The following is a 22,774-nucleotide window of genomic DNA, read 5'->3' on the forward strand; positions in this document are numbered from 1 at the left end:
AGGAGGTGATTGTTAAAAATTAGACAAATATATAAAAAATTTCTAGCACAGTCACTAGCAAAGTGACTAAGAAAGTGCTTGTCACTAACAAAGTGCTCAATAAGTATCACTTCTCCTTTGATACCTCACCTCCTCTAGCCCACATTTCATTTAAAGGACAGGCTAATTAAAAGCCAGTCTGTCTTTTAGTTCCCCATGGAACTATGTAGAAAGGCACATTTCTTAAAAATAAAAATCCCTAATGACCTTCAGGAGAACTCTGTTTTAAAACTTAACATTGACACCTTTTACCTAACCTTTCCATAGCAACTTGAGGTGAAAAGTTTTCCAGTGTACATCTAATATAGTGTAGACTAATGATAATACTTCTGACACTGGGAAAAGAAATACTTCAAGTTCAAGCCCCATAAAATATTGGAGTCTCCACTGACAGTATTCATCCACAAATGGGTTTCTGGGCAAGAGGCTCCTTGGGTTCTAGTGACCATCCTAAGTGGTACCGAAACCCCACTGCAGAACTGAAACCTCACATCTCTTCTCCCAAGCATTTTAGAGAGAACTGTTTACAAATGTGAATATTCTGCCTACCCGCCTCAGGTATAAATGCTCTGTACGAGAGCCTAACAATGACAATACTTTCACAGTTGTGGTGAAACGTAGGCGTGGTATTCGTACTGTTTATGCTGCACATTCATGCGTGACCTGATACTGCTGAAATAGTCTTTATTTCTGAACATTCCAAAACAGCAGTGTACACAGTAACAAATATGAAGTCATATACCATAAGAAAGCATTCATTAGTGCAAATGGATTTTGTAAAAGGTCTATCAAAAAGATTTATTTGCTTTAAAATGCGTTCATTTCCAGAAGCATTATTAATAAAATGTTACAGTTTCATCTTCTGTAAAAGTATTGAAAATCAATTGTAGTACAGTAGCAAACATTGCAGGTATTAAGTGCAATGAGCTTGTGATGCCATTATAAATATGAAACCCACGTATGACAATAAATTAACAATGAAAACAACAAGACCATTTCACTCGTTGTCTGGCTGTCTCAGTGTTCAATGCTTCAGATTACATTGTGCTCATTCAACATAATTTTATGTCTCTCAAATTGTTATGATGGATTTTTGCTGATATATCCCTAGAGCTAAAAAAATAGTACCTTACCACAAAAATATTTTTATGGCACAAAATTTAAGTTGTTCCACAGTGGTTCACGTAGGTGTAAAAAGAAATAGGCACAAAAAATAAAATTCCTGTAAACTATAAAAAAGTGAATTTCAAAGCATACGTTATAGAACCTGGTTGTAAAGATGCAGTGTATTAAAATACAGAACATGTAATGGGAAGATGTTTAGAACATGTAAGTAAATTGAACAAGTTACTTTAAGAAACTCAGATGGCAAAGAAAGCATTATGGATACATCTCAATTCTCTCAAAAAGGATTCAGGTACATATCAGTTCTACAAAAACTTCCTAGCTCTAAGTGTCACAATACTGCAACCATGGATTTGTGAACGCTGCAGTATCTCAGGCAAATATTTAAGTGCAATAATTAGTCTCTGGTGATTGGTCCATTGAAAAACAATGCAGTAAATATGTTAAAACGCAGAAGGGAAAGAATATCCCGACACCCGCTGTTACCCAGCCAGCTAGGTAACACGACCCTCATTTCCACTTCTTTCCAGCTGTTCAAACGTACATAGAACTGCATCAGTAGCAACCATCTCTCCAGTTTCCATCCCTCAGAGTGCTGAGTGAAGACAGAGGCTTTGGAGGCTGAAGGAAACTATAAAGGAATGAAAAAAGGACACGGCTTGTAAGTAATCCCACGAGTCCCATCACTTACTTTGATCTACTCTCCGCCACTCCAGCAGTGACAACGTGCTGGCACCTTCCCAAGTGTGCCTGTATTTCTGGGCCTTCAACATGCTCATCTGATGGAAAGCCCAGTTCTCGGCACGTTGCCACGCATGTTGTATGTGCACAAGCAGATTTGCAACCTAAGTGGAAAATGATCAATACCCTTAGTGTATAAAGAATATTTTAAAATCAGAAACAGATAAACTCAGGAGAAAAATGGCCCCAAAACATAAGTGGTTACTTCATTGAATACAAATTGAAAATGTCTTCATGTTATTCTGTCTTACAAATAATCAAAGATTTGCCTATTATATTGGCTGAGAATTTAAAAAGAATGATAATACCCAATGTTTGCCTAAGTTTGTGGAAACAGACCCTCTCATTGTCTGGCAGTGACAGCCCTTCCAAGAGGTTAGTTTGAAGACATATATACAAGGATAAATGGACTGTCCACAATGACCTACATACATCAAATTATGTGATTCTATTCAGTCACAACTGCAACACAGCCTGGCATTGAACAAACATGCACCAAAATGGTTTCTATCTGGAGAGTAGGATTACTCACTTTTCTGTGTTTGTTTTACAATAGTTTCTGAATTTGTTTTTGATCTGAGCACCTATTTATCGGAAAGTAAAAACTATTTATAGCTACCCGATGCATAAAGAAAAATTACTTGTTCTCACATCCTTTTCACACTTTTACCATGGTTCCCTCCCTCTCCTCCTCCAAATCCTAATTTCCTGTAAGAGCTGATTTACTGCCTCCATTTTCTCATCTTCTACTCTGTCCTCAACTTGCTTTTATGAATTGTTTTTAACCATAAGACACTCCAGGAGATCCAGTTCAAGAAGGGCACGTCACAACCATAAGATCATCGAACAGGTGCCCTGCAAGCAGGCTGGAATGTTGAAAGAAAAAAAAATTCTACCTGGAACATACCAAACTTACACCAACATAAGCTAATAAAGCCCCAGTTAAATATCACTAAGATGCTTTTAAAATCACGACTGTTGGGGGAGGGTGTGTATGTGCATGTGCCTAACGACATTTTTGCCCATTTTGATTACAAATTGATTAAAAAGGTATTAAATGCAGAGGCAGGAGGTCACGAGTCAGGCCAGAAGGGGCAGAGTGACCTGCCAGGGTTAGACAAAGGCAAAGTCAGGATGGTTCCCGGAGCAGTTTCTAAGTGCAGACTGCAGAAGAACGAGCAAAGGTTCTTACCTTCTGACAGGCTGTGCAATTTTGCTTCGAGGCAGGTTACTCCCGTTTATTGCCAACGAAGGTCTTGGGAGTGCGCTGCGGCCCACTATCCCAGAAGCTGCAGCTTTGTTGGGGGCAGGGATCCCCGTGTTGGAGTATAACTGTAAGCCGTTGGATAAAGGCATGTTACTGCTGCCTTGAACGGTTGGACTCACGTAGGCTGTGGCTTTAAGAGGCTGCCGGACAGACACTGGGAAATGTCCCACGCTGTGGATTCTGTGTTGAAGCTGCCCCGGTGACGGAACTAGAAGAACAAAGGACGCTCACATGAGAGAACGCCTACCACTATGTACACGTGTGTTATGTTCAAAGCAGCTGATACTGTTGAAAGGGTTTCACATGTATAGAAATTTATCTACATATATGCATGTAGATAAATGAAACACGAGTTCCAGACTGCATTTAGTATTGGAAAATTCTACTTCGTGACAAGCGTCTCCTACTCTGTCAATCAGCAGCAACATTTTTGAGTGCCTGACTATATTTAGAAGCCAGCTGGAACAACAACCTTCTTTCCTTTAACAAATTTGAGCATCTCTGAGTTCTCACAGGATTTCTTCCTTGCTTGCTTGGAAGACATTAGGATTTCTTGATGGTTGCACTGGGGATGGTTTCATGAGGATAAAACAAGGGGACAGGGCTTCCCTGGTGGCACAGTGGTTGAGAGTCCGCCTGCCGATGCAGGGGACACGGGTTCGTGTCCCGGTCCGGGAAGATCCCACATTCCGCGGAGCGGCTGGGCCTGTGAGCCATGGCCGCTGAGCCTGCACGTCCGGAGCCTGTGCTCCGCAATGGGAGAGACCACAACAGTGAGAGGCCCACGTACCACAAAAAGAAAAAAACAAGGGGACAATTTAATAGCAGTAATTATAGAAGGGTAGACAGGTGGCATTGGTAGGCACAAACAGCTTAGTACAGACTTTTTTTTTTTTTTTTTTGCAGTACGTGGGCCTCTCACTGTTGTTGCCTCTCCCATTGCGGAGCACAGGCTCTGGGCGTGTAGGCTCAGTGGCCATGGCTCACGGGCCCAGCCGCTCCACGGCATGTGGGATCTTCCCGGACCGGGGCACGAACCCGTGTCCCCTGATCGGCAGGCGGACTCTCAACCACTGCGCCACCAGGGAAGCCCATACAGACATATTTCTTAAATAATTTTCATCATGACATTTATCTCATAGGGTTGGTGGGAAGACTAAATGAGTTAATCCACATAAAGCCTTACAATGGCTGAGTAACCACTCAGCAAGTACTACCTTGATAACAGCAGCAGAATCTGTGAAATGAAGGGAGCTCTCTGGGTAAGAACCCTTAAGAACTTCATCAATATACTGGCCCATCATTGTGCACTATTTCACATTAAAAAACAATGAACTGTTTGGCAGAAATTTTAAAATTTTATAAATCCTTTTCTCCAAGGAAAAAACTGAATCACAAATTTAACATAAACTTATACATACATTACCTGTTGTTTACTAACCACTCTAGCCTCTGCTGCCTAGTACACTTGTGATGCGGTTAACACAAACAGACCCTGTTCTCTAAAACAGTTTAACTGATTTTGAACTTAGGCACAGAATATACAATAGATATCTGTGATAAAAAGTGAGGAGAAAGATAAAGTCTGTTTTTTTTAATATCTCTTGAAAGTATTTCCTTAAATTAGCTTTGTTCAACTATACATTAGTGAAATCTATATGTAGGAATGCTGATGTATGTGTATGGTAGCCAAAAAATACGATGAAAAGTGAGGTCTCTAAGATTCTGCTATAGTTCTGTTTCCATCAAGCTTTAGGGACACAGTAAACTTGTGTTGGCTGGCAAATCATCTCCAAGATCCTTTCCAACCAATTCTGCAATTCCTTAATTTAGTAGCATCTAACTGTGAATGTTCCAACATATTGGCTTATCAACTGTAACAAACATACCCCACTACTGCAAGATGTTAATAACAGAGGAAACTGGAGGAGGGGAAGGGGGACATGCGGGGATATATGGGAACTCTGTACTTCTTGCTCAATTTTTTTGTAAACCTCAAACTGCTCAAAAACAAAGTCTTAATTTTTAAAAAAAACTCAACAGGTGAATTCGGCCCAATTTCTTCTGAAACACAACATACATAAAGTACCTAAACGTTAAGCCTAGAGCAGAATGAAATTCTGAAGTGAACACACGCGTGTAACCATATCCACAACAAGACGTGAAACACTGCCAGCACCACAGCAGGCTCTCACATACCCTCTCCCAAGCAGCACTCCCCCAAAGTCACTGTTATTTGCACTTTTATCACCACAGACTAGTTATTCCTATGTTGAACTTCATGGAAATGGAATTATATAGTATGTTCTCTTCTTTGGCTCAATATTATGTTTTTGAGATTCATCCATATTTGCATTGCTATGGGTATTCCATTGAATGAATGTCAAAATCCATTCTCCTGATGATGAAAAGCTTGGTTATTTTTAAGTTTGGGGTTTTGTGAACATTCTTGAATATGCGTTGGTGTTCAGATGCATTATGTTATGGGTATATTCCAAATTTATAACTATTAGGATAAATGAAGTTATTAGCAAAGCTGCTGAATACAACATCAAAATACAAAAATCAACTGTATTTCTAAACACCAGCCAACTAGTAGAAACTAAAATTTGAAAAAGATACTATTCATAAAAAACATTTTAAAGGCCTGTGTCCTTGCCACTGAGCCACAGCCACCCCTGCCGCCACAGAGGACCCTCCTAAACTAGTAGATACAATTCAAGACTGAGTGAAAGATCAAGTGGCAACAAAATCTGAACTTGCCGTGTGGATGAAAGGCTCTTGGTGCTGCAGCCAGGAATCAGTGCTGTGCCTCTGAGGTGGGAGAGCCAACTTCAGGACACTGGTCCACAAGAGACCTCCCAGCTCCACATAATATCAAACAGCGAAAATCTCCCAGAGATCTCCATCTCAACACCAGTACCCAGCTTCACTCAACGACCAGCAAGCTACAGTGCTGGACACCCTATGCCAAACAACTAGCAAGACAGGAACACAACCCCACCCATTAGCAGAGAGGCTGCCTAAAATCATAATAAGGCCACAGACACCCCAAAACACACCACCAGACGTGGACCTGCCCACCAGACAGACAAGATCCAGCCTAATCCACCAGAACACAGGCACTAGTCCCCTCCACCAGGAAGCCTACACAACCCACTGAACCAACCTTAGCCACTGGGGACAGACACCAAAAACAACGGGAACTACAAACCTGCAGCCTGCAAAAAGGAGACCCCAAACACAGTAAGATAAGCAAAATGAGAAGACAGAAAAACCCACAGCAGATGAAGGAGCAAGATAAAGACCCACCAGACCTAACAAATGAAGAGGAAGTAGGCAGTCTACCTGAAAAAGGATTCATAATAATGATAGTAAAGATGATCCAAAATCTTGGAAATAGAATAGACAAAATGCAAGAAACATTTAACAAAGACCTAGAAGAACTAAAGATGAAACAAACAACGATGAACAACACAATAAATGCAATGAAAAATTCTCTACATGGGATCAATAGCAGAATAACTGAGACAGAAGAACAGATAAGTGACCTGGAAGATAAAATAGTGGCAATAACTACTGCAGCTCAGAGACCTCTGGGACAACATTAAACGCACCAACATTCGAATTATAGGGGTTCCAGAAGAAGAAGAGGAAAAGAAAGGGACTGAGAAAATATTTGAAGAGATTATAGTTGAAAACTTCCCTAATACGGGAAAGGAAATAGTTAATCAAGACCAGGAAGCACAGAGAGTCCCATACAGGATAAATCCAAGGAGAAATACACCAAGACACATATTAATCAAACTGTCAAAATTTAAATACAAAGAAAGCATATTAAAAGTAGCAAGGGAGAAATGACAAATAACACACAAGGGAATCCCCATAAGGTTAACAGCTGATCTTTCAGCAGAAACTCTGCAAGCCAGAAGGGACTGGCAGGACATATTTAAAGTGATGAAGGAGAAAAACCTGCAACCAACATTACTCTACCCAGCAAGCATCTCATTCAGATTTGATGGAGAAATTAAAACCTTTACAGACAAGCAAAAGCTGAGAGAGTTCAGCACCACCAAACCAGCTTTACAACATATGCTAAAGGAACTTCTCTAGGCAAGAAACACAAGAGAAGGAAAAGACCTACAATAACAAACCCAAAACAATTTAGAAAAAGGGAATAGGAACATACATATCGATAATTACCTTAAATGTAAATGGACTAAATGCTCCCACCAAAAGACACAGATTGGCTGAACGGATACACAAACAAGACCCATATATATGCTGTCTACAAGAGACCCACTTCAGACCTAGAGACACATACAGACTGAAAGTAAGGGGATGGAAAAAGATATTCCATGCAAATGGAAACCAAAAGAAAGCTGGAGTAGCAATTCCCATATCAGACAAAATAGACTTTAAAATAAAGACTATTAGAAGAGACAAAGAAGGACACTACATAATGATCAAGGGATCGATCCAAGAAGAAGATATAACAATTGTAAATATTTATGCACCCAACATAGGAGCACCTCAATACATAAGGCAAATACTAACAGCCGTAAGAGGGGAAATCGACAGTAACACATTCATAGTAGGGGACTTTAACACCCCACTTTCACCAATGGACAGATCATCCAAAATGAAAATAAATAAGGAAACACAAGCTTTAAATGATACATTAAACAAGATGGACTTAACTGATATTTATAGCACATTGCATCCAAAAACAACAGAATACACATTTTTCTCAAGTGCTCATGGATCATTCTCCAGGACAGATCATATCTTGGGGCACAAATCAAGCCTTGGTAAATTTAAGAAAATTGAAGTTATATCAAGTACCTTTTCCGACCACAACACCATGAGACTAGATATCAATTACAGGAAAAGATCTGTAAAAAATACAAACACATGGAGGCTAAACGATACACGACTTAATAACGAAGTGATCACTGAAGACATCAAAGAGGAAATTTAAAAATACCTAGAAACAAATGACAATGGAGACACGACGACCCAAAACCTATGGGATGCAGCAAAAGCAGTTCTAAGAGGGAAGTTTATAGCAATACAAGCTCACCTTAAGAAACAGGAAACATCTCGAATAAACAACCTAACCTTGCACCTAAAGCAATTAGAGAAAGAAGAGCAAAAAATGCCCAAAATTAGCAGAAGGAAAGAAATCATAAAAATCAGATCAGAAATAAATGAGAAAGAAATGAAGGAAACGATAGCAAAGATCAATAAAACTAAAAGCTGGTTCTTTGAGAAGATAAACAAAATAGATAAACCATTAGCCGGACTCATCAAGAAAAAAAGTGAGAAGACTCAAATCAATAGAATTAGAAATGAAAAAGGAGAAGTAACAACGGACGCTGCAGAAATACAAAAGATCATGAGAGATTACTACAAGCAACTCTATGCCAATAAAATGGACAACCTGGAAGAAATGGACAAATTCTTAGATATGCACAACCTGCCAAGACTGAATCAGGAAGAAATAGAAAATATGAAGAGACCAATCACAAGCACTGAAATTGAAACTGTGATTAAAAATCTTCCAACAAACAAAAGCCCAGGACCAGATGGCTTCACAGGCGAATTCTATCACACATTTAGAGAAGAGCTAACACCTATCCTTCTCAAACTCTTCCAAAATATAGCAGAGTGAGGAATACTCCCAAATACATTCTATGAGGCCACCATCACCTTGATACCAAAACCAGACAAGGATGTCACAAAGAAAGAAAACTACAGGCCAATATCACTGATGAACATAGATGCAAAAATCCTCAACAAAATATTAGCAAACAGAATCCAACAGCACATTAAAAGGATCATAGACCATGATCAAGTGGGGTTTACTCCAGGAATGCAAGGATTCTTCAATATATGCAAATATATCAATGTGATATACCATATTAACAAATTGAAGGAGAAAAACCATATGATCATCTCAATAGATGCAGAGAAAGCTTTTGACAAAATTCAACACCATTTATGATAAAAACCCTGCAGAAAGTAGGCATAGAGGGAAGTTTCCTCAACATAATAAAGGCCATATATGACAAAACCACAGCCAACATCATCCTCAATGGTGAAAAACTGAAAGCATTTCCACTAAGATCAGGAACAAGACAAGGTTGCCCACTCTCACCACTCTTATTCAACATAGTTTTGGAAGTTTTAGCCACAGCAATCAGAGAAAAAAAGGAAATAAAAGGAATCCAAATCAGAAAAGAAGTAGTCAAGCTGTCACTGTTTGCAGATGACGTGATACTATACGTAGAGAATCCTAAAGATGCTACCAGAAAACTACTAGAGCTAATCAATGAATTTGGTAAAGCAGCCGGAAACAAAATTAATGCACAGAAATCTCTGTCATTCCTATACACTAATGATGAAAAATTTGAAAGTGAAGTCAAGAAAACACTCCCATTTACCACTGCAACAAAAAGAATAAAATATCTAGGAATAAACCTACCTAAGGAGACAAAAGACCTGTATGCAGAAAATTATAAGACACAGATTAAAGAAATTAAAGATGATACAAATAGATGGAGATACATACCATGTTCTTGGATTGGAAGAATCAACATTGTGAAAATGACTATACTATCCAAAGCAATCTACATATTCAATGCAATCCCTATCAAACTGTCACTGGCATTTTTCACAGAACAAAAAATTTCACAATTTGTATGGAAACACAAAAGACCCCGAATAGCCAAAGCAATCTTGAGAATGAAAAATGGAGCTGGGGAGGAATCAGGCTCCCTGACTTCAGACTGTATTACAAAGCTACAGTAATCAAGACAGTATGGTAGTGGCACAAACACAGAAATATAGATCAATGGAACAGGATAGTAAGCCCAGAGATAAACCCACGCACATATGGTCACCTGATCTTTGATAAAGGAGGCAGGAATGTACAGTGGAGAAAGGACAGCCTCTTCAATAAGTGGTGCTGGGAAAACTGGACAGCTACATGTAAAAGTATGAGATTAAATCACTCCCTAACACCATACACAAAAATAAGCTCAAAATGGATTCAAGACCTAAATGTAAGGCCAGAAACTATCAAACTCTTAGAGGAAAACATAGGCAGAACACTCTATGACAAAATTCACAGCAAGTTCCTTTTTGACCCACCTCCTAGAGAAATGGAAATAAAAATAAACAAATGGGGCCTAATGAAACTTCAAAGCTTTTGCACAGCAAAAACCATAAACCATAAACAAGACCAAAAGACAACCCTCAGAATGGGAGAAAGTATTTGCAAATGAAACAACTGACAAAGGATTAATTTCCAAAATTTACAAGCAGCTCATGCAGCTCAATAACAAGAAAACAAACAACCCAATCCAAAAATGGGCAGAAGACCTCAATAGACATTTCTCCAAAGAAGATATACAGACTGCCAAGAAACACATGAAAGAATCCTCAACTTCATTAATCATTAGAGAAATGCAAATCAAAACTACAATGAGATATCATCTCACAGCAGTCAGAATGGCCATCAACAAAAAATCTAGAAACAATAAATGCTGGAGAGGGTGTGGAGAAAAGGGAACACTCTTGCACTGTTGGTGAGAATGTGAATTGGTACAGCCACTACGGAGAACAGTATGGAGGTTCCGTAAAAAACTACAAATAGAACTTCCATATGACCCAGCAATCCCACTACTGGGCATATACCCTGAGAAAACCATAATTCAAAAAGAGTCATGTACCAAAATGTTCACTGCAGCTCTATTTACAACAGCCCAGAGATGGAAACAACCTAAGTGCCCATCATTGGATGAATGGATAAAGAAGATGTGGCACATATATACAATGGAATATTACTCAGCCATAAAAAGAAACGAAATTGAGCTATTTGTCATGAGGTGGATAGACCTAGAGTCTGTCATACAGAGTGAAGTAAGTCAGAAAGAGAGAGACAAATACTGTATGCTAACACATATATATGGAATTTAAGAAAAAAAATATGTCATGAAGAACCTAGGGGTAAGAGAGGAATAAAGACACAGACCTACTAGAGAACAGACCTGAGGATATGGGGAGGGGGAAGGGTGAGCTGTGACAAAGCGAGAGAGAGGCATGGACATATATACACTACCAAACATAAGGTAGATAGCTAGTGGGAAGCAGCCGCATGGCACAGGGAGATCAGCTCAGTGCTTTGTGACTGCCTGGAGGGGTGGGATAGGGAGGGTGGGAGGGAGGGAGACGCAAGAGGGAAGAGATATGGGAACATATGTATATGTATAATTGATTCACCCTGTTATAAAGCAGAAACTAACACACCATTGTAAAGCAATTATACCCCAATAAAGATGTTAAAAAAAATTTTTTTAAATAAAATACTTAGGAATAAATTATAGATGTATTAACCTCTATATAGAAAGCTATAGAACTTTGACAAGATGATCTAAATAAATGAAAGAATGTTCCATGTTAACGCATTAGAAAACTAATATTTTTAAGCTACCAATTCTAAAATTTATCTACAGATTCAATAAAATTTCAAAATCATTTGAAATGAAATTATTCATGAAGATACTCCCATTAATTCTCCTACACACAAGATAGATAACCACCCTTGAGTTTAAAAAAATAACAAAGAGAAACTAGTTAAGATCAATAGACAGAATCCTAATTTTACAAATGAGAAAACAAGAATCAGAAAGGATATGGCGCTTTCCCATGAACTTATGATTAAGAAAAGACCCAGGGACTTCCCTGGTTGCACAGTGGTTAAGAATCCGCCTGCCAATGCAGGGGACACGGGTTCGAGTCCTGGTCCAGGAAGATCCCACATGCCGCAGAGCAGCTAAGCCCGTGCGCCACAACTACTGAGCCTGCACTCTAGAGCCTGCAAGTCACAACTACTGAGCTCACATGCCACAACTACTGAGCTCGCATGCCACAACTACTGAAGCCCGCGTGCCTAGAGCCCGTGCTCTGCAACGAGAGAAGCCACCGCAGTGAGAAGCCCGCGCACCGGAAGGAAGAGTAGCTCCCGCTCACTGCAACTAGAGAAAGCCCGTGCATGGCAACAAAGACCCAAAGCAGCCAAAAATAAATAAAATAAAATAAATTAAAAACAAAAACACCCAAACTCAAGTATTTGACTGCTAACCCAGTGTCTTCCTTCTATATCAGGCTGCCTCTCCAACTTTCTGTATCCTACCTTTGTTCACTCCAGAAAGTAGAACGGCCCAGAACTAGGAATCTTCATGATACACACTTAGAATGTATAAAGAATATTCTCTTACAGTGCTTAGGAATAAAAGTCAATGAGAGCAGAGCCCTGAGATCTGAAACAAGTTCATGACTGACCTCCTCTTACACATGAACATTGGTCTCAGGTTTTTTTGTTTTCTCTCATTATTATGCTTGACTTACAATGGTTTTTCTATTTTCTTCACTTCTTTTGTTTTATCAATGGCAATTCTTCTATAAAGAAGAATTTCCCCTCTTCTCCATTTATTTTATTCAATTAAGTATGGACCCACAGTTAAATAACCTATGGGTTATAATCCTTTAATATAAATATTTATTCTGCGGCTCAAACTGTCCCAGATTTGGTCTCTGGGAGTTTCTTCAAGTTGTTTCCTATAACCTTTTGACATGTTCCCGTCATTTCTTGAGCACTTCCGTCAAAACCTGCCATGGTTTGTAGTGTATGTTCTATTCTATTTTGGGTTACGTGCATTTTTCTGGCACTCGAATCGTGCTATTAACCCACACTGAATTAGAGTTCACAAAAACTCCTAATCATTACCCTATTTGCTACCATCACAACTGTATTTTCCCTTCTATGCTTATACTATTGACTTTTGTACTCAAGTGTAGAATTTTTATCTCAGTTAAATTTCATCATGGTATATTTGGCCAATTGTCCTAACCTCCTGACATAAAATTAGTAGTCTTCTCAGTTTCCCACCATTAGTTCACAGGTTGTCTTCTCTGTCTTTAAACAAGCCATTAATTCAAATATTAACAGATCAAGCCCTAAGATACAGCCCTATGGCATTCATTTATACATTCATTCAAACATTTACCGAGAGCTCAATGTACCCGGCAGCATGCCAGGTGCTGGGGACAGAAAATCAGATGCACTGTGGTCCAAGCCCAGAGGGAGCCAGTAGGCTAGTATGGAAGACGACATAATGACAGTAAAGTGTAACACTTTACTGAATGACAGAGGTAGGCACCAAAAATCTAACCCATTCTAGACATGTCTTGGAGGTACACAGGGTACACAGGGTAGTCTGTTAGGGCCACCAGGGAGTCTTCTGGGTGCAGACTTAAGACATCTGGTTGATGGCGCTTGGCCACACACTGAACACACTTCAGGCCTCCCGGGTTTGGGCATATCAATACTGGGACTGTGACCTTGGATCTGCCACCCAGGGGTCAGCCTCAGACTTAACCCCAACTGCCCCTACAGACAGCACGAGTAGGAGGTGGGGGGGTGCCCTGGAGCCAGCACATCCCCACACAAAGCGAACACACACACACACACACACACACACACACACACACACACACACGATTTTACTTTCACCGTGCTGCTCATCACTGGGTAAACCGTACAGAGGATGAATGACACACTGTGGGGCAAACTGGAATGAAGTAGATGGATCCTACTAAAATACACACTAAAATAGAACTTCATTTGCCAGGGGAAAGCTCTGGACTGGTGAAAAATAAGACCAAAGTAACAGCTAGACAGAGTAAGTGTGCTTTCCTCAAAGTAAATAGATCAAGTACACAGCTAAAAAGAGGCAGATCTGCAAAGAAAACATTTTTGTATGATGAGTAAACAAATCAATCACCATTTAGTGCTTCTACTGCTATCCCTGGGTATAAAGGATTGCATATAATTTACTAATTATTAATTGGTGACATAGGCACCAGTGAAAATACCACTCAATTATCATGGTGAAAGACAAAAAAGTGTCACAAGGAGAAAAGTTTCCTGTAGTGTTCTTAAGAGAAAGAAAGAAATGAAATAGTAAGATTTTCCTAATGGTGTTACAACTAATTAAAATTACATACAAAAATACTGTCATACTTACTACAAGACTGTATTCTTGAAATTCCATTTGCAGCTCCATGCAAGCTTGAGTCAAAACTCTGACTATTCCGCACGGTGACTGGAGAACTACCATTGCTACTAACAGCGGTTGTACTTGGCATCCGAGCTAGATTAGGCATACTTCTTCGGAGCTTATCTAGAAAAGAATTTTACTAAGTTAAAAATCACAACTTTTATGCCAATTAAAACACTAGCTTTCAAAATTAAATACAAATAGAAATTATATTTTGTTCAATGACAAACAGAAATTATCACGTGTGTTATGAACTCTAGCAAGCTAATTAATTACCCCCGGTAGAGACAAACGCACTCCATGTCTCCAGAAAGGTTCCACCAAACAGACTGCTAAAGTAAAGCACTTGTTCTATATAAAAAGAGGGAGGAATTAGGTAATCAATTAGCTGTTTGTTTCTATACAATAAGTGGATAAAACTGAATCGAAGTGAGGATAGAAAATAATCTTACAGTTTAAAAGGAAAAAAAAAGCTAGGAATTGTTACATGTTAATAATAAAAAAAAAACCTAGAAGTGTCAAACCAGCAATTCCTGAATCTTTTGCTAGCATATCAAAAGAGGAAGAAATTCTTAAAATTCTAACTTGAGATGTTTTGACATATCCACTCATCACATCAACATGACCACATTAACTTCTGGAAAGTTTTAAGGGGCATGAGTACACCACCAAACCTTTGGAGACTTGAACAAATGCTTCCCTTTCTTTTTCCTTGCTGAGAACATCTTCCGCCACTAAGGGGCAGCAGAGAGTCAGTCACGCACAGACCTCAGCGCTGCTGAGATTTGAATTCAGCCACAAGAGGGCAACTCTACAATGTAGACAGTTTTCTCTTTAATACACACCCCGCCAAAACTAAAGTACACATATCAGGTCACTCAAGCTCAGAAAACACAGGATACATCTGAATACTCAGTAAAAACCCATTCAATTACAAAACCAGATTCATTTTTCTTCCCTTCACACACAGCTCCTTCTGCATCACTTAGATCCCTTGATTATAGCCCTACTCATCAAGTCACCTAATCCAAAAAGCGGCGGAATCTTCCAAGTCTCACCTGCCTTCTTCACCCTCAACTCCCAAGTCCTCTCAATTCTGCCTCATAAATATTTAACAAATCTCCCACTACCACCTAGTTTAGACCTCATTATTTGTCATCCACATTTTCACAAAATTTTCCTCTTAACTGGTCTCTGTACACCCTGTCTTGTTCCTCCCCATCTTCCATACAGCCAGTGACTTCTAGCCAGCCACTTGCTAAAAACCCTCCAGTCACTGTCCCTCCCCTTCCTCTGAAAGCCCAAGCTCCTGGACTGAGACAAGATCCTTCTAAGATACAGGCTCTGCAGCCATCTCTAGACTCATCTCCTGCTGCCCTCGCCACACAGCCTACTTGCCAACCACAGTGGAGAACGGAATTTCCAAATACTTCACACTCTCTTGTACCCGTGAGCGTGCTGGTTCTTTCACTTGGACACCCTTCCCCACTTTGTGGAAGGAATGAATGAATGAACGAGTATTTCCTGTGTATATATACTATACAGTGTGTTAGACAAGGGAGTTCCCGACTCTCAGTGGGGTTATAGTCTAGACCATTGTTTCTCTATCTTTTCTTCTGCTATCAATCTTTAGGAATCCTTTAAGGAATAAAGGCAGCAGCCAGCTACCCACCAAACATCTAAATCTAGACTTGCAGTAAATACAGGGTTCAGGGTAGGTCCTCAGGCTAACACTGATTACACCATGCCACTGATAACCCCTGCCATACCCTAAAAATCACAGTTAGCAAATGTTCTGCAAGCTTTAAGCACTTATCATACCTGGCAAACTATTCAAATACAGTAGCCCTACCCTGCCCCACCTTATGGGCAGGGGATACGTTCCAAGACCCTCAGCGGGTGCCTGTAGCTGCCCATAGTACAGAACCTTATATATACGATGTTCTTCCTATACAGGTGCTGACAGGCAGGAAGCACACACAGCGTGGATACACAGGACAAAGGGATGATTCACGTCCCAGGTGGGACAGAGCAGGAAGGCACAAGATTTCCTCATACTACTCACGACAATGCACAGTTTAAAACTTACGAATTGTTTGTTTCTGTAATTTTCCATTTAACATTTTCAGACTGCAGTTGGCCATGGGTAACTGAAGTCACAGGTAAGAGTGGACTGCTAGGGGCTTCCCTGGTGGCGCAGTGGTTGAGAGTCCGCCTGCCGATGCAGGGGACACGGGTTAGTGCCCCGGTCCGGGAAGATCCCACATGCCGCAGAGCGGCTGGGCCCGTGAGCCATGGCCACTGAGCCTGCGCGTCCGGAGCCTGTGCTCCGCAACGGGAGAGGCCGCAACAGTGGGAGGCCCGCGTACCACCAAAAAAAAAAAAAAAAAGAGTGGACTGCTGTCTGCTCCTTTTAATCCTATGATCCCCAGAAATATACCAAGAACTTTCAAGAGCCATCCCTTTGGAAACCAGGCAATGTAAGAGCTATGGAAGTAGGAAATGTTAACACGCACTTCTATTTATATTTTCTTTTATCCATATTATTTTAATAATTTAGAAAAATATTTGAGAGATTGGTTTCAAAGTTACGACTCTCATTCCACAATTTTGTTCAAATAATCCTCTGGTAACAAATGAAGGCTCAGATATCTGAGCCACATTAATAAAAGTTTAAAAAAACAGTGGGGCTGGGGAGACCACCTTTACTTTTTCAGCACTTTGAACTTTTCCAGCGTTTTTATTCCAGGCAATGGAATGGTCATTATTTCATTTATTCCTTATGACAAACTTAGGTTAAAGGATTACATGTTACATAAAGGAGAGTATACCAGATGATCTGATGTCCAATTATACCTAAGTTTTCTAAGAAAGGGATGTTATTTGTTTACATTTTGTAGCCAAATAAGTGAGAGCTCAGAGGCACGAGAAGCCTGGGAAAGGTATAAGTGGTAGGCCAGGAGGGGAACTCAGCTCGTACTGGCCTTCAGAGCCTGTGTACTCAGCCATTAAATTGATTAGTCAGAAGTCCAATCCAGAGAACTGCTGTTGTACTCCATTTTCCTTTACGTGTGGAGACCAGACCTTTTAGAGAAATAAAACTACCACAGTCAGACACCAGGCTGAGAAATATTTCCACTCTCCTAACAGGAACCATCATAACACAGATTTAGGGACACCTAACCCTTTTCATAATGGTGTTGAATATAAGTTAACACCACTTTTCTAAGGTAGGACAATGATCCCACTGACAGCTAATCAAGATGCAGAGGGAGCATCTGCTTGACAGGCAGGATGTGATGCTCTAAGACACTTGACAAAAAAAGCCTTTGCAGAAACAACTCTGTGCCCTCTCCCGCAGTTTTAATGATGCTGTAATTTTCGTTAAGCACATAAAATATTGTCTTCGATATTATGGGCTTTAATAAATTACTCACTAGTGGCAGTCACTTTACCTGCCACTGTTTTCTGTTAAATTTGAAATCTGAAGGTATTAAAAAAGAGAGACTATAAAACCTTAAATATTTTCAAATGGTCTCTCAATTAGCATGAATAATACAAGTGCAGAGGAAGAAAAAGTAAACACTAAGTACATGATAGCAGGTGATGACTAGTATGATTTGTATTTGGCCTTGCAATATCTTTAAATAATTTGTTGGATCATTTCTGGGCCCAGGTTTGAGAAATGCTGCTGTATAATAATTAAAAGCTATAACTCTATAAATATCGTTGGTTTCTCCATACTCTACAGGATTTGTGTATGAGGGTCAGACTGATCATCAGTGCAAAAACATACCAGGCTTAGAATATCACATGATTATTCTCCCTATAGTTCTTGTAAGTCAAGATCTATAACTCCTGGGAGTGGGGAAGGAAGATAAATGATGAAGAGGGAAATAGAAAAAATTACAAAAAAAGAACGACACATATTCCAACCCACCGTGCTGCCACCAGGACAAATCAACTTGCCGTTACCACGCCAAACATCAGCTTCCATAGCCCCATTGCTGCACAGATCTTAATTCTAGATGTCAGGACACCAGAGGGAAAGCCACATCCCAAACTTCCCCTAAATCTCGATGGGCACAGCAGCATCCTCTCCAAGCACCACGGTCCACACTTCCCATCCATCACTGTGGGCTAGGAGCAGGCCGTCAGAGATGGGGGGTTTTAAGAAAGATGAGAGAAGATGCGGCTCCGTGCCTCCGACTCCATGGAACTAGGAACTCCTCAACTTCCACAGCCCTGCTGTCCTACAGCTTTACCAGCCACAACACGAAGATGCTCCCCCATTTCTGACTCAGTCTGGTACCTCACAACGGTTTTCCTGAAGCTATAAATCTGGGACACATCATCCGAAGCTGGTCAATTATAGATTTAAATGTACACCAACCAAACTGATAAGGTCTTAAGGATGTACTTAATAAGTCTTGGAAACATTCACCAGTTATTTATATTGACCTTGAAACCATTTCTTGACCACGTATGAAAGATCCAAGCACATCGAACACCAACGGCGCGTACAACTTACCTCCGTTGGTCCTATTTGGTTGCTGATCTGGAGTTTGGGCTTGAGGTGAATAATACTGTTGCTGCTGGTAATTATTTGAAGGAAAATACTGGGACCCGGGGCTCCTCCTACACTCCCGAATGCTGGAGAAAGTCTGTGAATGGGGGATTCCTCTTTGGAAAGGTGAGCATCTTGGAAGACGAGGCTGAGGTGGTGGCAGGTGATCAAATTCCTCCTCGTCCTCCAGGCTGAATCGATCGTATTCTTGATCACTGCATGTCCCTTTTTTTCCTGAATTCAGTGACACACTGGAACTAGGTCTCGACACAGATGCTGAAGTAGAAGCATAATCTTGCCTGAGACCTACGGAACAACAGGGACTGGTATTTTATCTTATGAGGCATTTCAATCTGGCTTAATTATTAAGTTCCAATTCATCAAATATTTGAGGAAAATTTGTGTCAAGCAAGTGATTCAAGTGGAGACCCACTATCTTGTTCTTAGTTTATTACATCCCAAGAAAACAGACACGTTTACCTACCAAACAGACAGCTAATACTGGACTATTCTGTTCTGGAAAAAGATTGCCCCAATTCCAGTGAAGATTAAATATACCACTACAGTTCATCTATCAGTATCTGTCGATTTCCCCAAGCCATTCCTTCTGGAATCTGGAGAGATACTTAGGAAGACTACTTAGGAGACACTATTCATCATCATCTGGAAGTTTCTAGTTATCTCGTTGCCAACCCACACTTTTTTTTTTTTTTTTTTTTTTGTGGTACGCAGGCCTCTCACCGTTGTGGCCTCTCCCACTGCGGAGCACAGGCTCCGGACGCGCAGGCTCAGCGGCCATGGCTCACGGGCACAGCCGCTCCGCGGCATGTGGGATCCTCCCGGACCAGAGCACGAACCCGTGTCCCCTGCATCAGCAGGCAGACTCTCAACCACTGTGCCACCAGGGAAGCCCAACCCACAACTTTTTTTTAAAGTAGTCTATGCCTGACTGACTGCTTAACTTCCGAGACTGACATCCAATCTTTCAGCCATACATTTTTTTAGAAAGAGTTACTGTTAGTGTATTGTTACTAAATAACAACATAAAATAATCGTTTTTCCTCTCAAAGTGTATCTTATTAAATCTTGCATAAGCATTACAATCTTTCTCATAGTAGCCCTGCCCAATTCTGAAAGCAGGAAATTGTTATGCTTAAATGATACTTGGCTGTTTCTACTTATGTTGGCCTCAGAAGATAATTCCAAAATAAGCTTAGCCCAGGTCTGTGATCTACATCTTCTTTTGCCTTTTGATACCATTAATACCCTTGAAGTAGTTCACTCTCAGATTAACTGTTGTAACCTTATTGCAGAACCAATAACTCAATGTTATTGGAAATAACGTTTCCAATTATCTCTCCTGCAATAATTATGTATCTTGAGAAGTACAATTTTTATGTAAGTATAGTTGACTTACAATGTTTTGTTAATTTCTGCTGTACAGCAGTTATTCAGTTATACATATATATATATACACATAATTTTTTATATTCTTTTCCATTATGGTTTGTCTCAGGATACTAAATATAGTTCCCTGTGCTATACAGTAGAACCTTGTTGTTTAACCATTCTATATGTAATAATTTGCATCTGAGAATGCATTAATGCATGTTTAATTGAATTTTTATTAAGATAACTACACACTCACATGCAGTTCTGGGAATAATAGAGATCTTTTGTGTACTCTGTCCAGTTTCCCTTGATGGTATCATTTTGCAAAATCATAGAATAATAGGACAACTATGATATCGGCACTTTATATAAACCCATCTGATTTAGATTCTCCAGTATTACTTTTATATGTGTACATGTATTAGTATTAAATTCTATACAATTTTATCACCTGTAGGATCATATACCTATCACCACAGTCAAAAACAGAGCAGCTCCCTAAATCCCTCATGTTGCACTTTTATAACCACATCTACCTCCCTCCTGAGAGCCCATGCCATATCCCTAAGCCCCGGCAACCACTAATCTGTCATCCATTTCTAAAATGTTGTCATTCCAAAATGTTATATAAATGGAATTACACAGTATGAAATCTCCTGAGATCATCTTTTTCACTCAGCATAATTCCCTGGAGATTCATCCAAGATGGTAATGTCTATCAAAATTTATTCTTTTTTCTTGCTGAGTAGTACTCCACAGTATGGAGGTACCCCCAGCTTAATTAACCACTCACCTACTGAAGGACATCTGAGCTCATTCTGGTTCTTGGCTATTATTATAAATAAAGTGCTATGAACATTCATATACAGGTTTCTGTGTTTCTGAACACAAGTTTCCATTGCCCTGGGATAAATGCCCAAGAATACAATGTGCTGGGCCTTATGGAAACCGCATGTTTAGTTCTCTGAGAAACTGGCAAACTGTTTCCACAGTGGCTACACTGGTGATGTTTTACATCAATGTATTTTGCCCAGAGTATGTCCTAATATTTTACAATGGTCATGAGACTGTGAGAAGCATTTAATTGCGCCACCTACAAAGTAGGATGGGAGGAGAGAACAAATAGAATTGTTTGCCCATTAACTGGGGAGAAATCCCTGAAACCTCCCCACCCCCTTAGATTTCAAGTAGAAGCCTCTAGTTTAAAACGTTTTCTAGTTTAAAAAGAGGAACCGGGGCTTTCCTGGTGGCGCAGTGGTTGAGAATCTGCCTGCCAATGCAGGGGACACGGGTTCGAGCCCTGGTCTGGAAAGATCCCACATGCCGCGGAGCAACTGGGCCCATGAGCCACAACTACTGAGCCTGCGCGTCTGGAGCCTGTGCTCTGCAGAGGCTGCGACAGTGAGAGGCCCGCGCACCGCAATGAAGAGTGGCCCCCGCTCACCGCAACTAGAGAAAGCCCTCGCACAGAAACGAAGACCCAACACAGCCAAAAATAAATTAATTAATTAATTTAAAAAAAAAAAAAAAGAGGAACCTACTTTCTTCTTGCAGACGAGCCATGATCTGAACATCAGTGAGGTCCTGTAACTTATATCCCATGGAGATAGAATCATCCTCCAGCTCTGAAGTACTCAGCTCACTGTCTATGGATGACTGGGGACTGAGAGGGGAGCCCCTGGATGTGTAACCTAAAAACAAGGGAAACGTGTTTGTTACTTAGTCCAAAGAACTGCTATCTGCATGTGCTTTACAGTTCACATATCAACAGTCAGCACTTCAAGGCATTCTCCAATCAAAAGGCACAGAGTGGCTGAATGGATTAAAAAAAAAAACAAGACCCATCTATATTTTTCCTGTTTTCATTAAGTCACCAAAAAACAACCAACACACCACTATGACAGGAGAATGGCAAGACAGTATGCACCTCTTCACGTGTTCATAATTCATATATACAAAACCACTTGTTTTGCTTTCTCAAATTCAGTTTTCATAATTCAAAAATCCACTCTGTGCTGTACACTAAAAAAAATTGTTGAAAAGGTAGATTTCAGTAGATTTCATGTTATATGTTTTTTTTACCACCGTAAGACAAGAAAAATCAATAATGCTAAATCTGCATCCCATTAGCTTAAGTATATATCTAAAGGCATGGTATAAGAATACATATCCTGTACACTTTCAATGAAGAATCAGACATGCTTGTCTCTGGTAGTAATGGATTATATATTTTAAACTAAATTTTAATCTGGTCCACTTTTTAAACAGGTACAAACAGCAGTGCTATAAATGGATAAGAATATCACACATAAACGGCACACGTCCATACAGGGAAGCACATACAAAACCTTCATAATTTAGAACCGTCACAGGAGACTTGTAGTCACTCATGAAAGTGAGAAAGTAATGGCTGGAGATAGGAGAACCAAGGAAGAAAGGGCTGAAGGGAGAAAACTATAGGGATGGAATCACCAATGCTGAGACAACTATGAGACCGTCATCTCATAAAAAGCTACT

At 40.1% G+C, this 22,774-nt stretch overlaps 1 protein-coding gene across 2 annotated transcripts in view; it reads right to left on the minus strand.

Moving 5' to 3' along the window:
* Positions 1–709: 709 nt before the first annotated feature.
* The window catches only part of SLAIN1 (SLAIN family member 1), a 73,558-nt gene continuing 51,493 nt past the window's right edge, over positions 710–22,774 (minus strand). For both annotated transcript variants that reach the window (XM_027116039.1, XM_027116038.1), the window contains exons 3-7: positions 21,799–21,948; positions 18,830–19,171; positions 14,266–14,421; positions 3,098–3,380; positions 710–1,795 (exon numbers count right to left, since the gene is read on the minus strand). In XM_027116039.1, coding sequence (XP_026971840.1) covers positions 1,720–1,795; positions 3,098–3,380; positions 14,266–14,421; positions 18,830–19,171; positions 21,799–21,948 — 1,007 coding nt within the window. In that variant the 3' untranslated portion in view covers positions 710–1,719. The remainder of the gene's footprint in view (positions 1,796–3,097; positions 3,381–14,265; positions 14,422–18,829; positions 19,172–21,798; positions 21,949–22,774) is intronic.

The sequence above is a fragment of the Aethalodelphis obliquidens genome, unplaced genomic scaffold, assembly GCF_003676395.1.
Source record: "Aethalodelphis obliquidens isolate GAN/ISIS:26980383/991018 unplaced genomic scaffold, ASM367639v1 scaffold15, whole genome shotgun sequence".
NCBI lineage: Eukaryota > Metazoa > Chordata > Mammalia > Artiodactyla > Delphinidae > Aethalodelphis > Aethalodelphis obliquidens.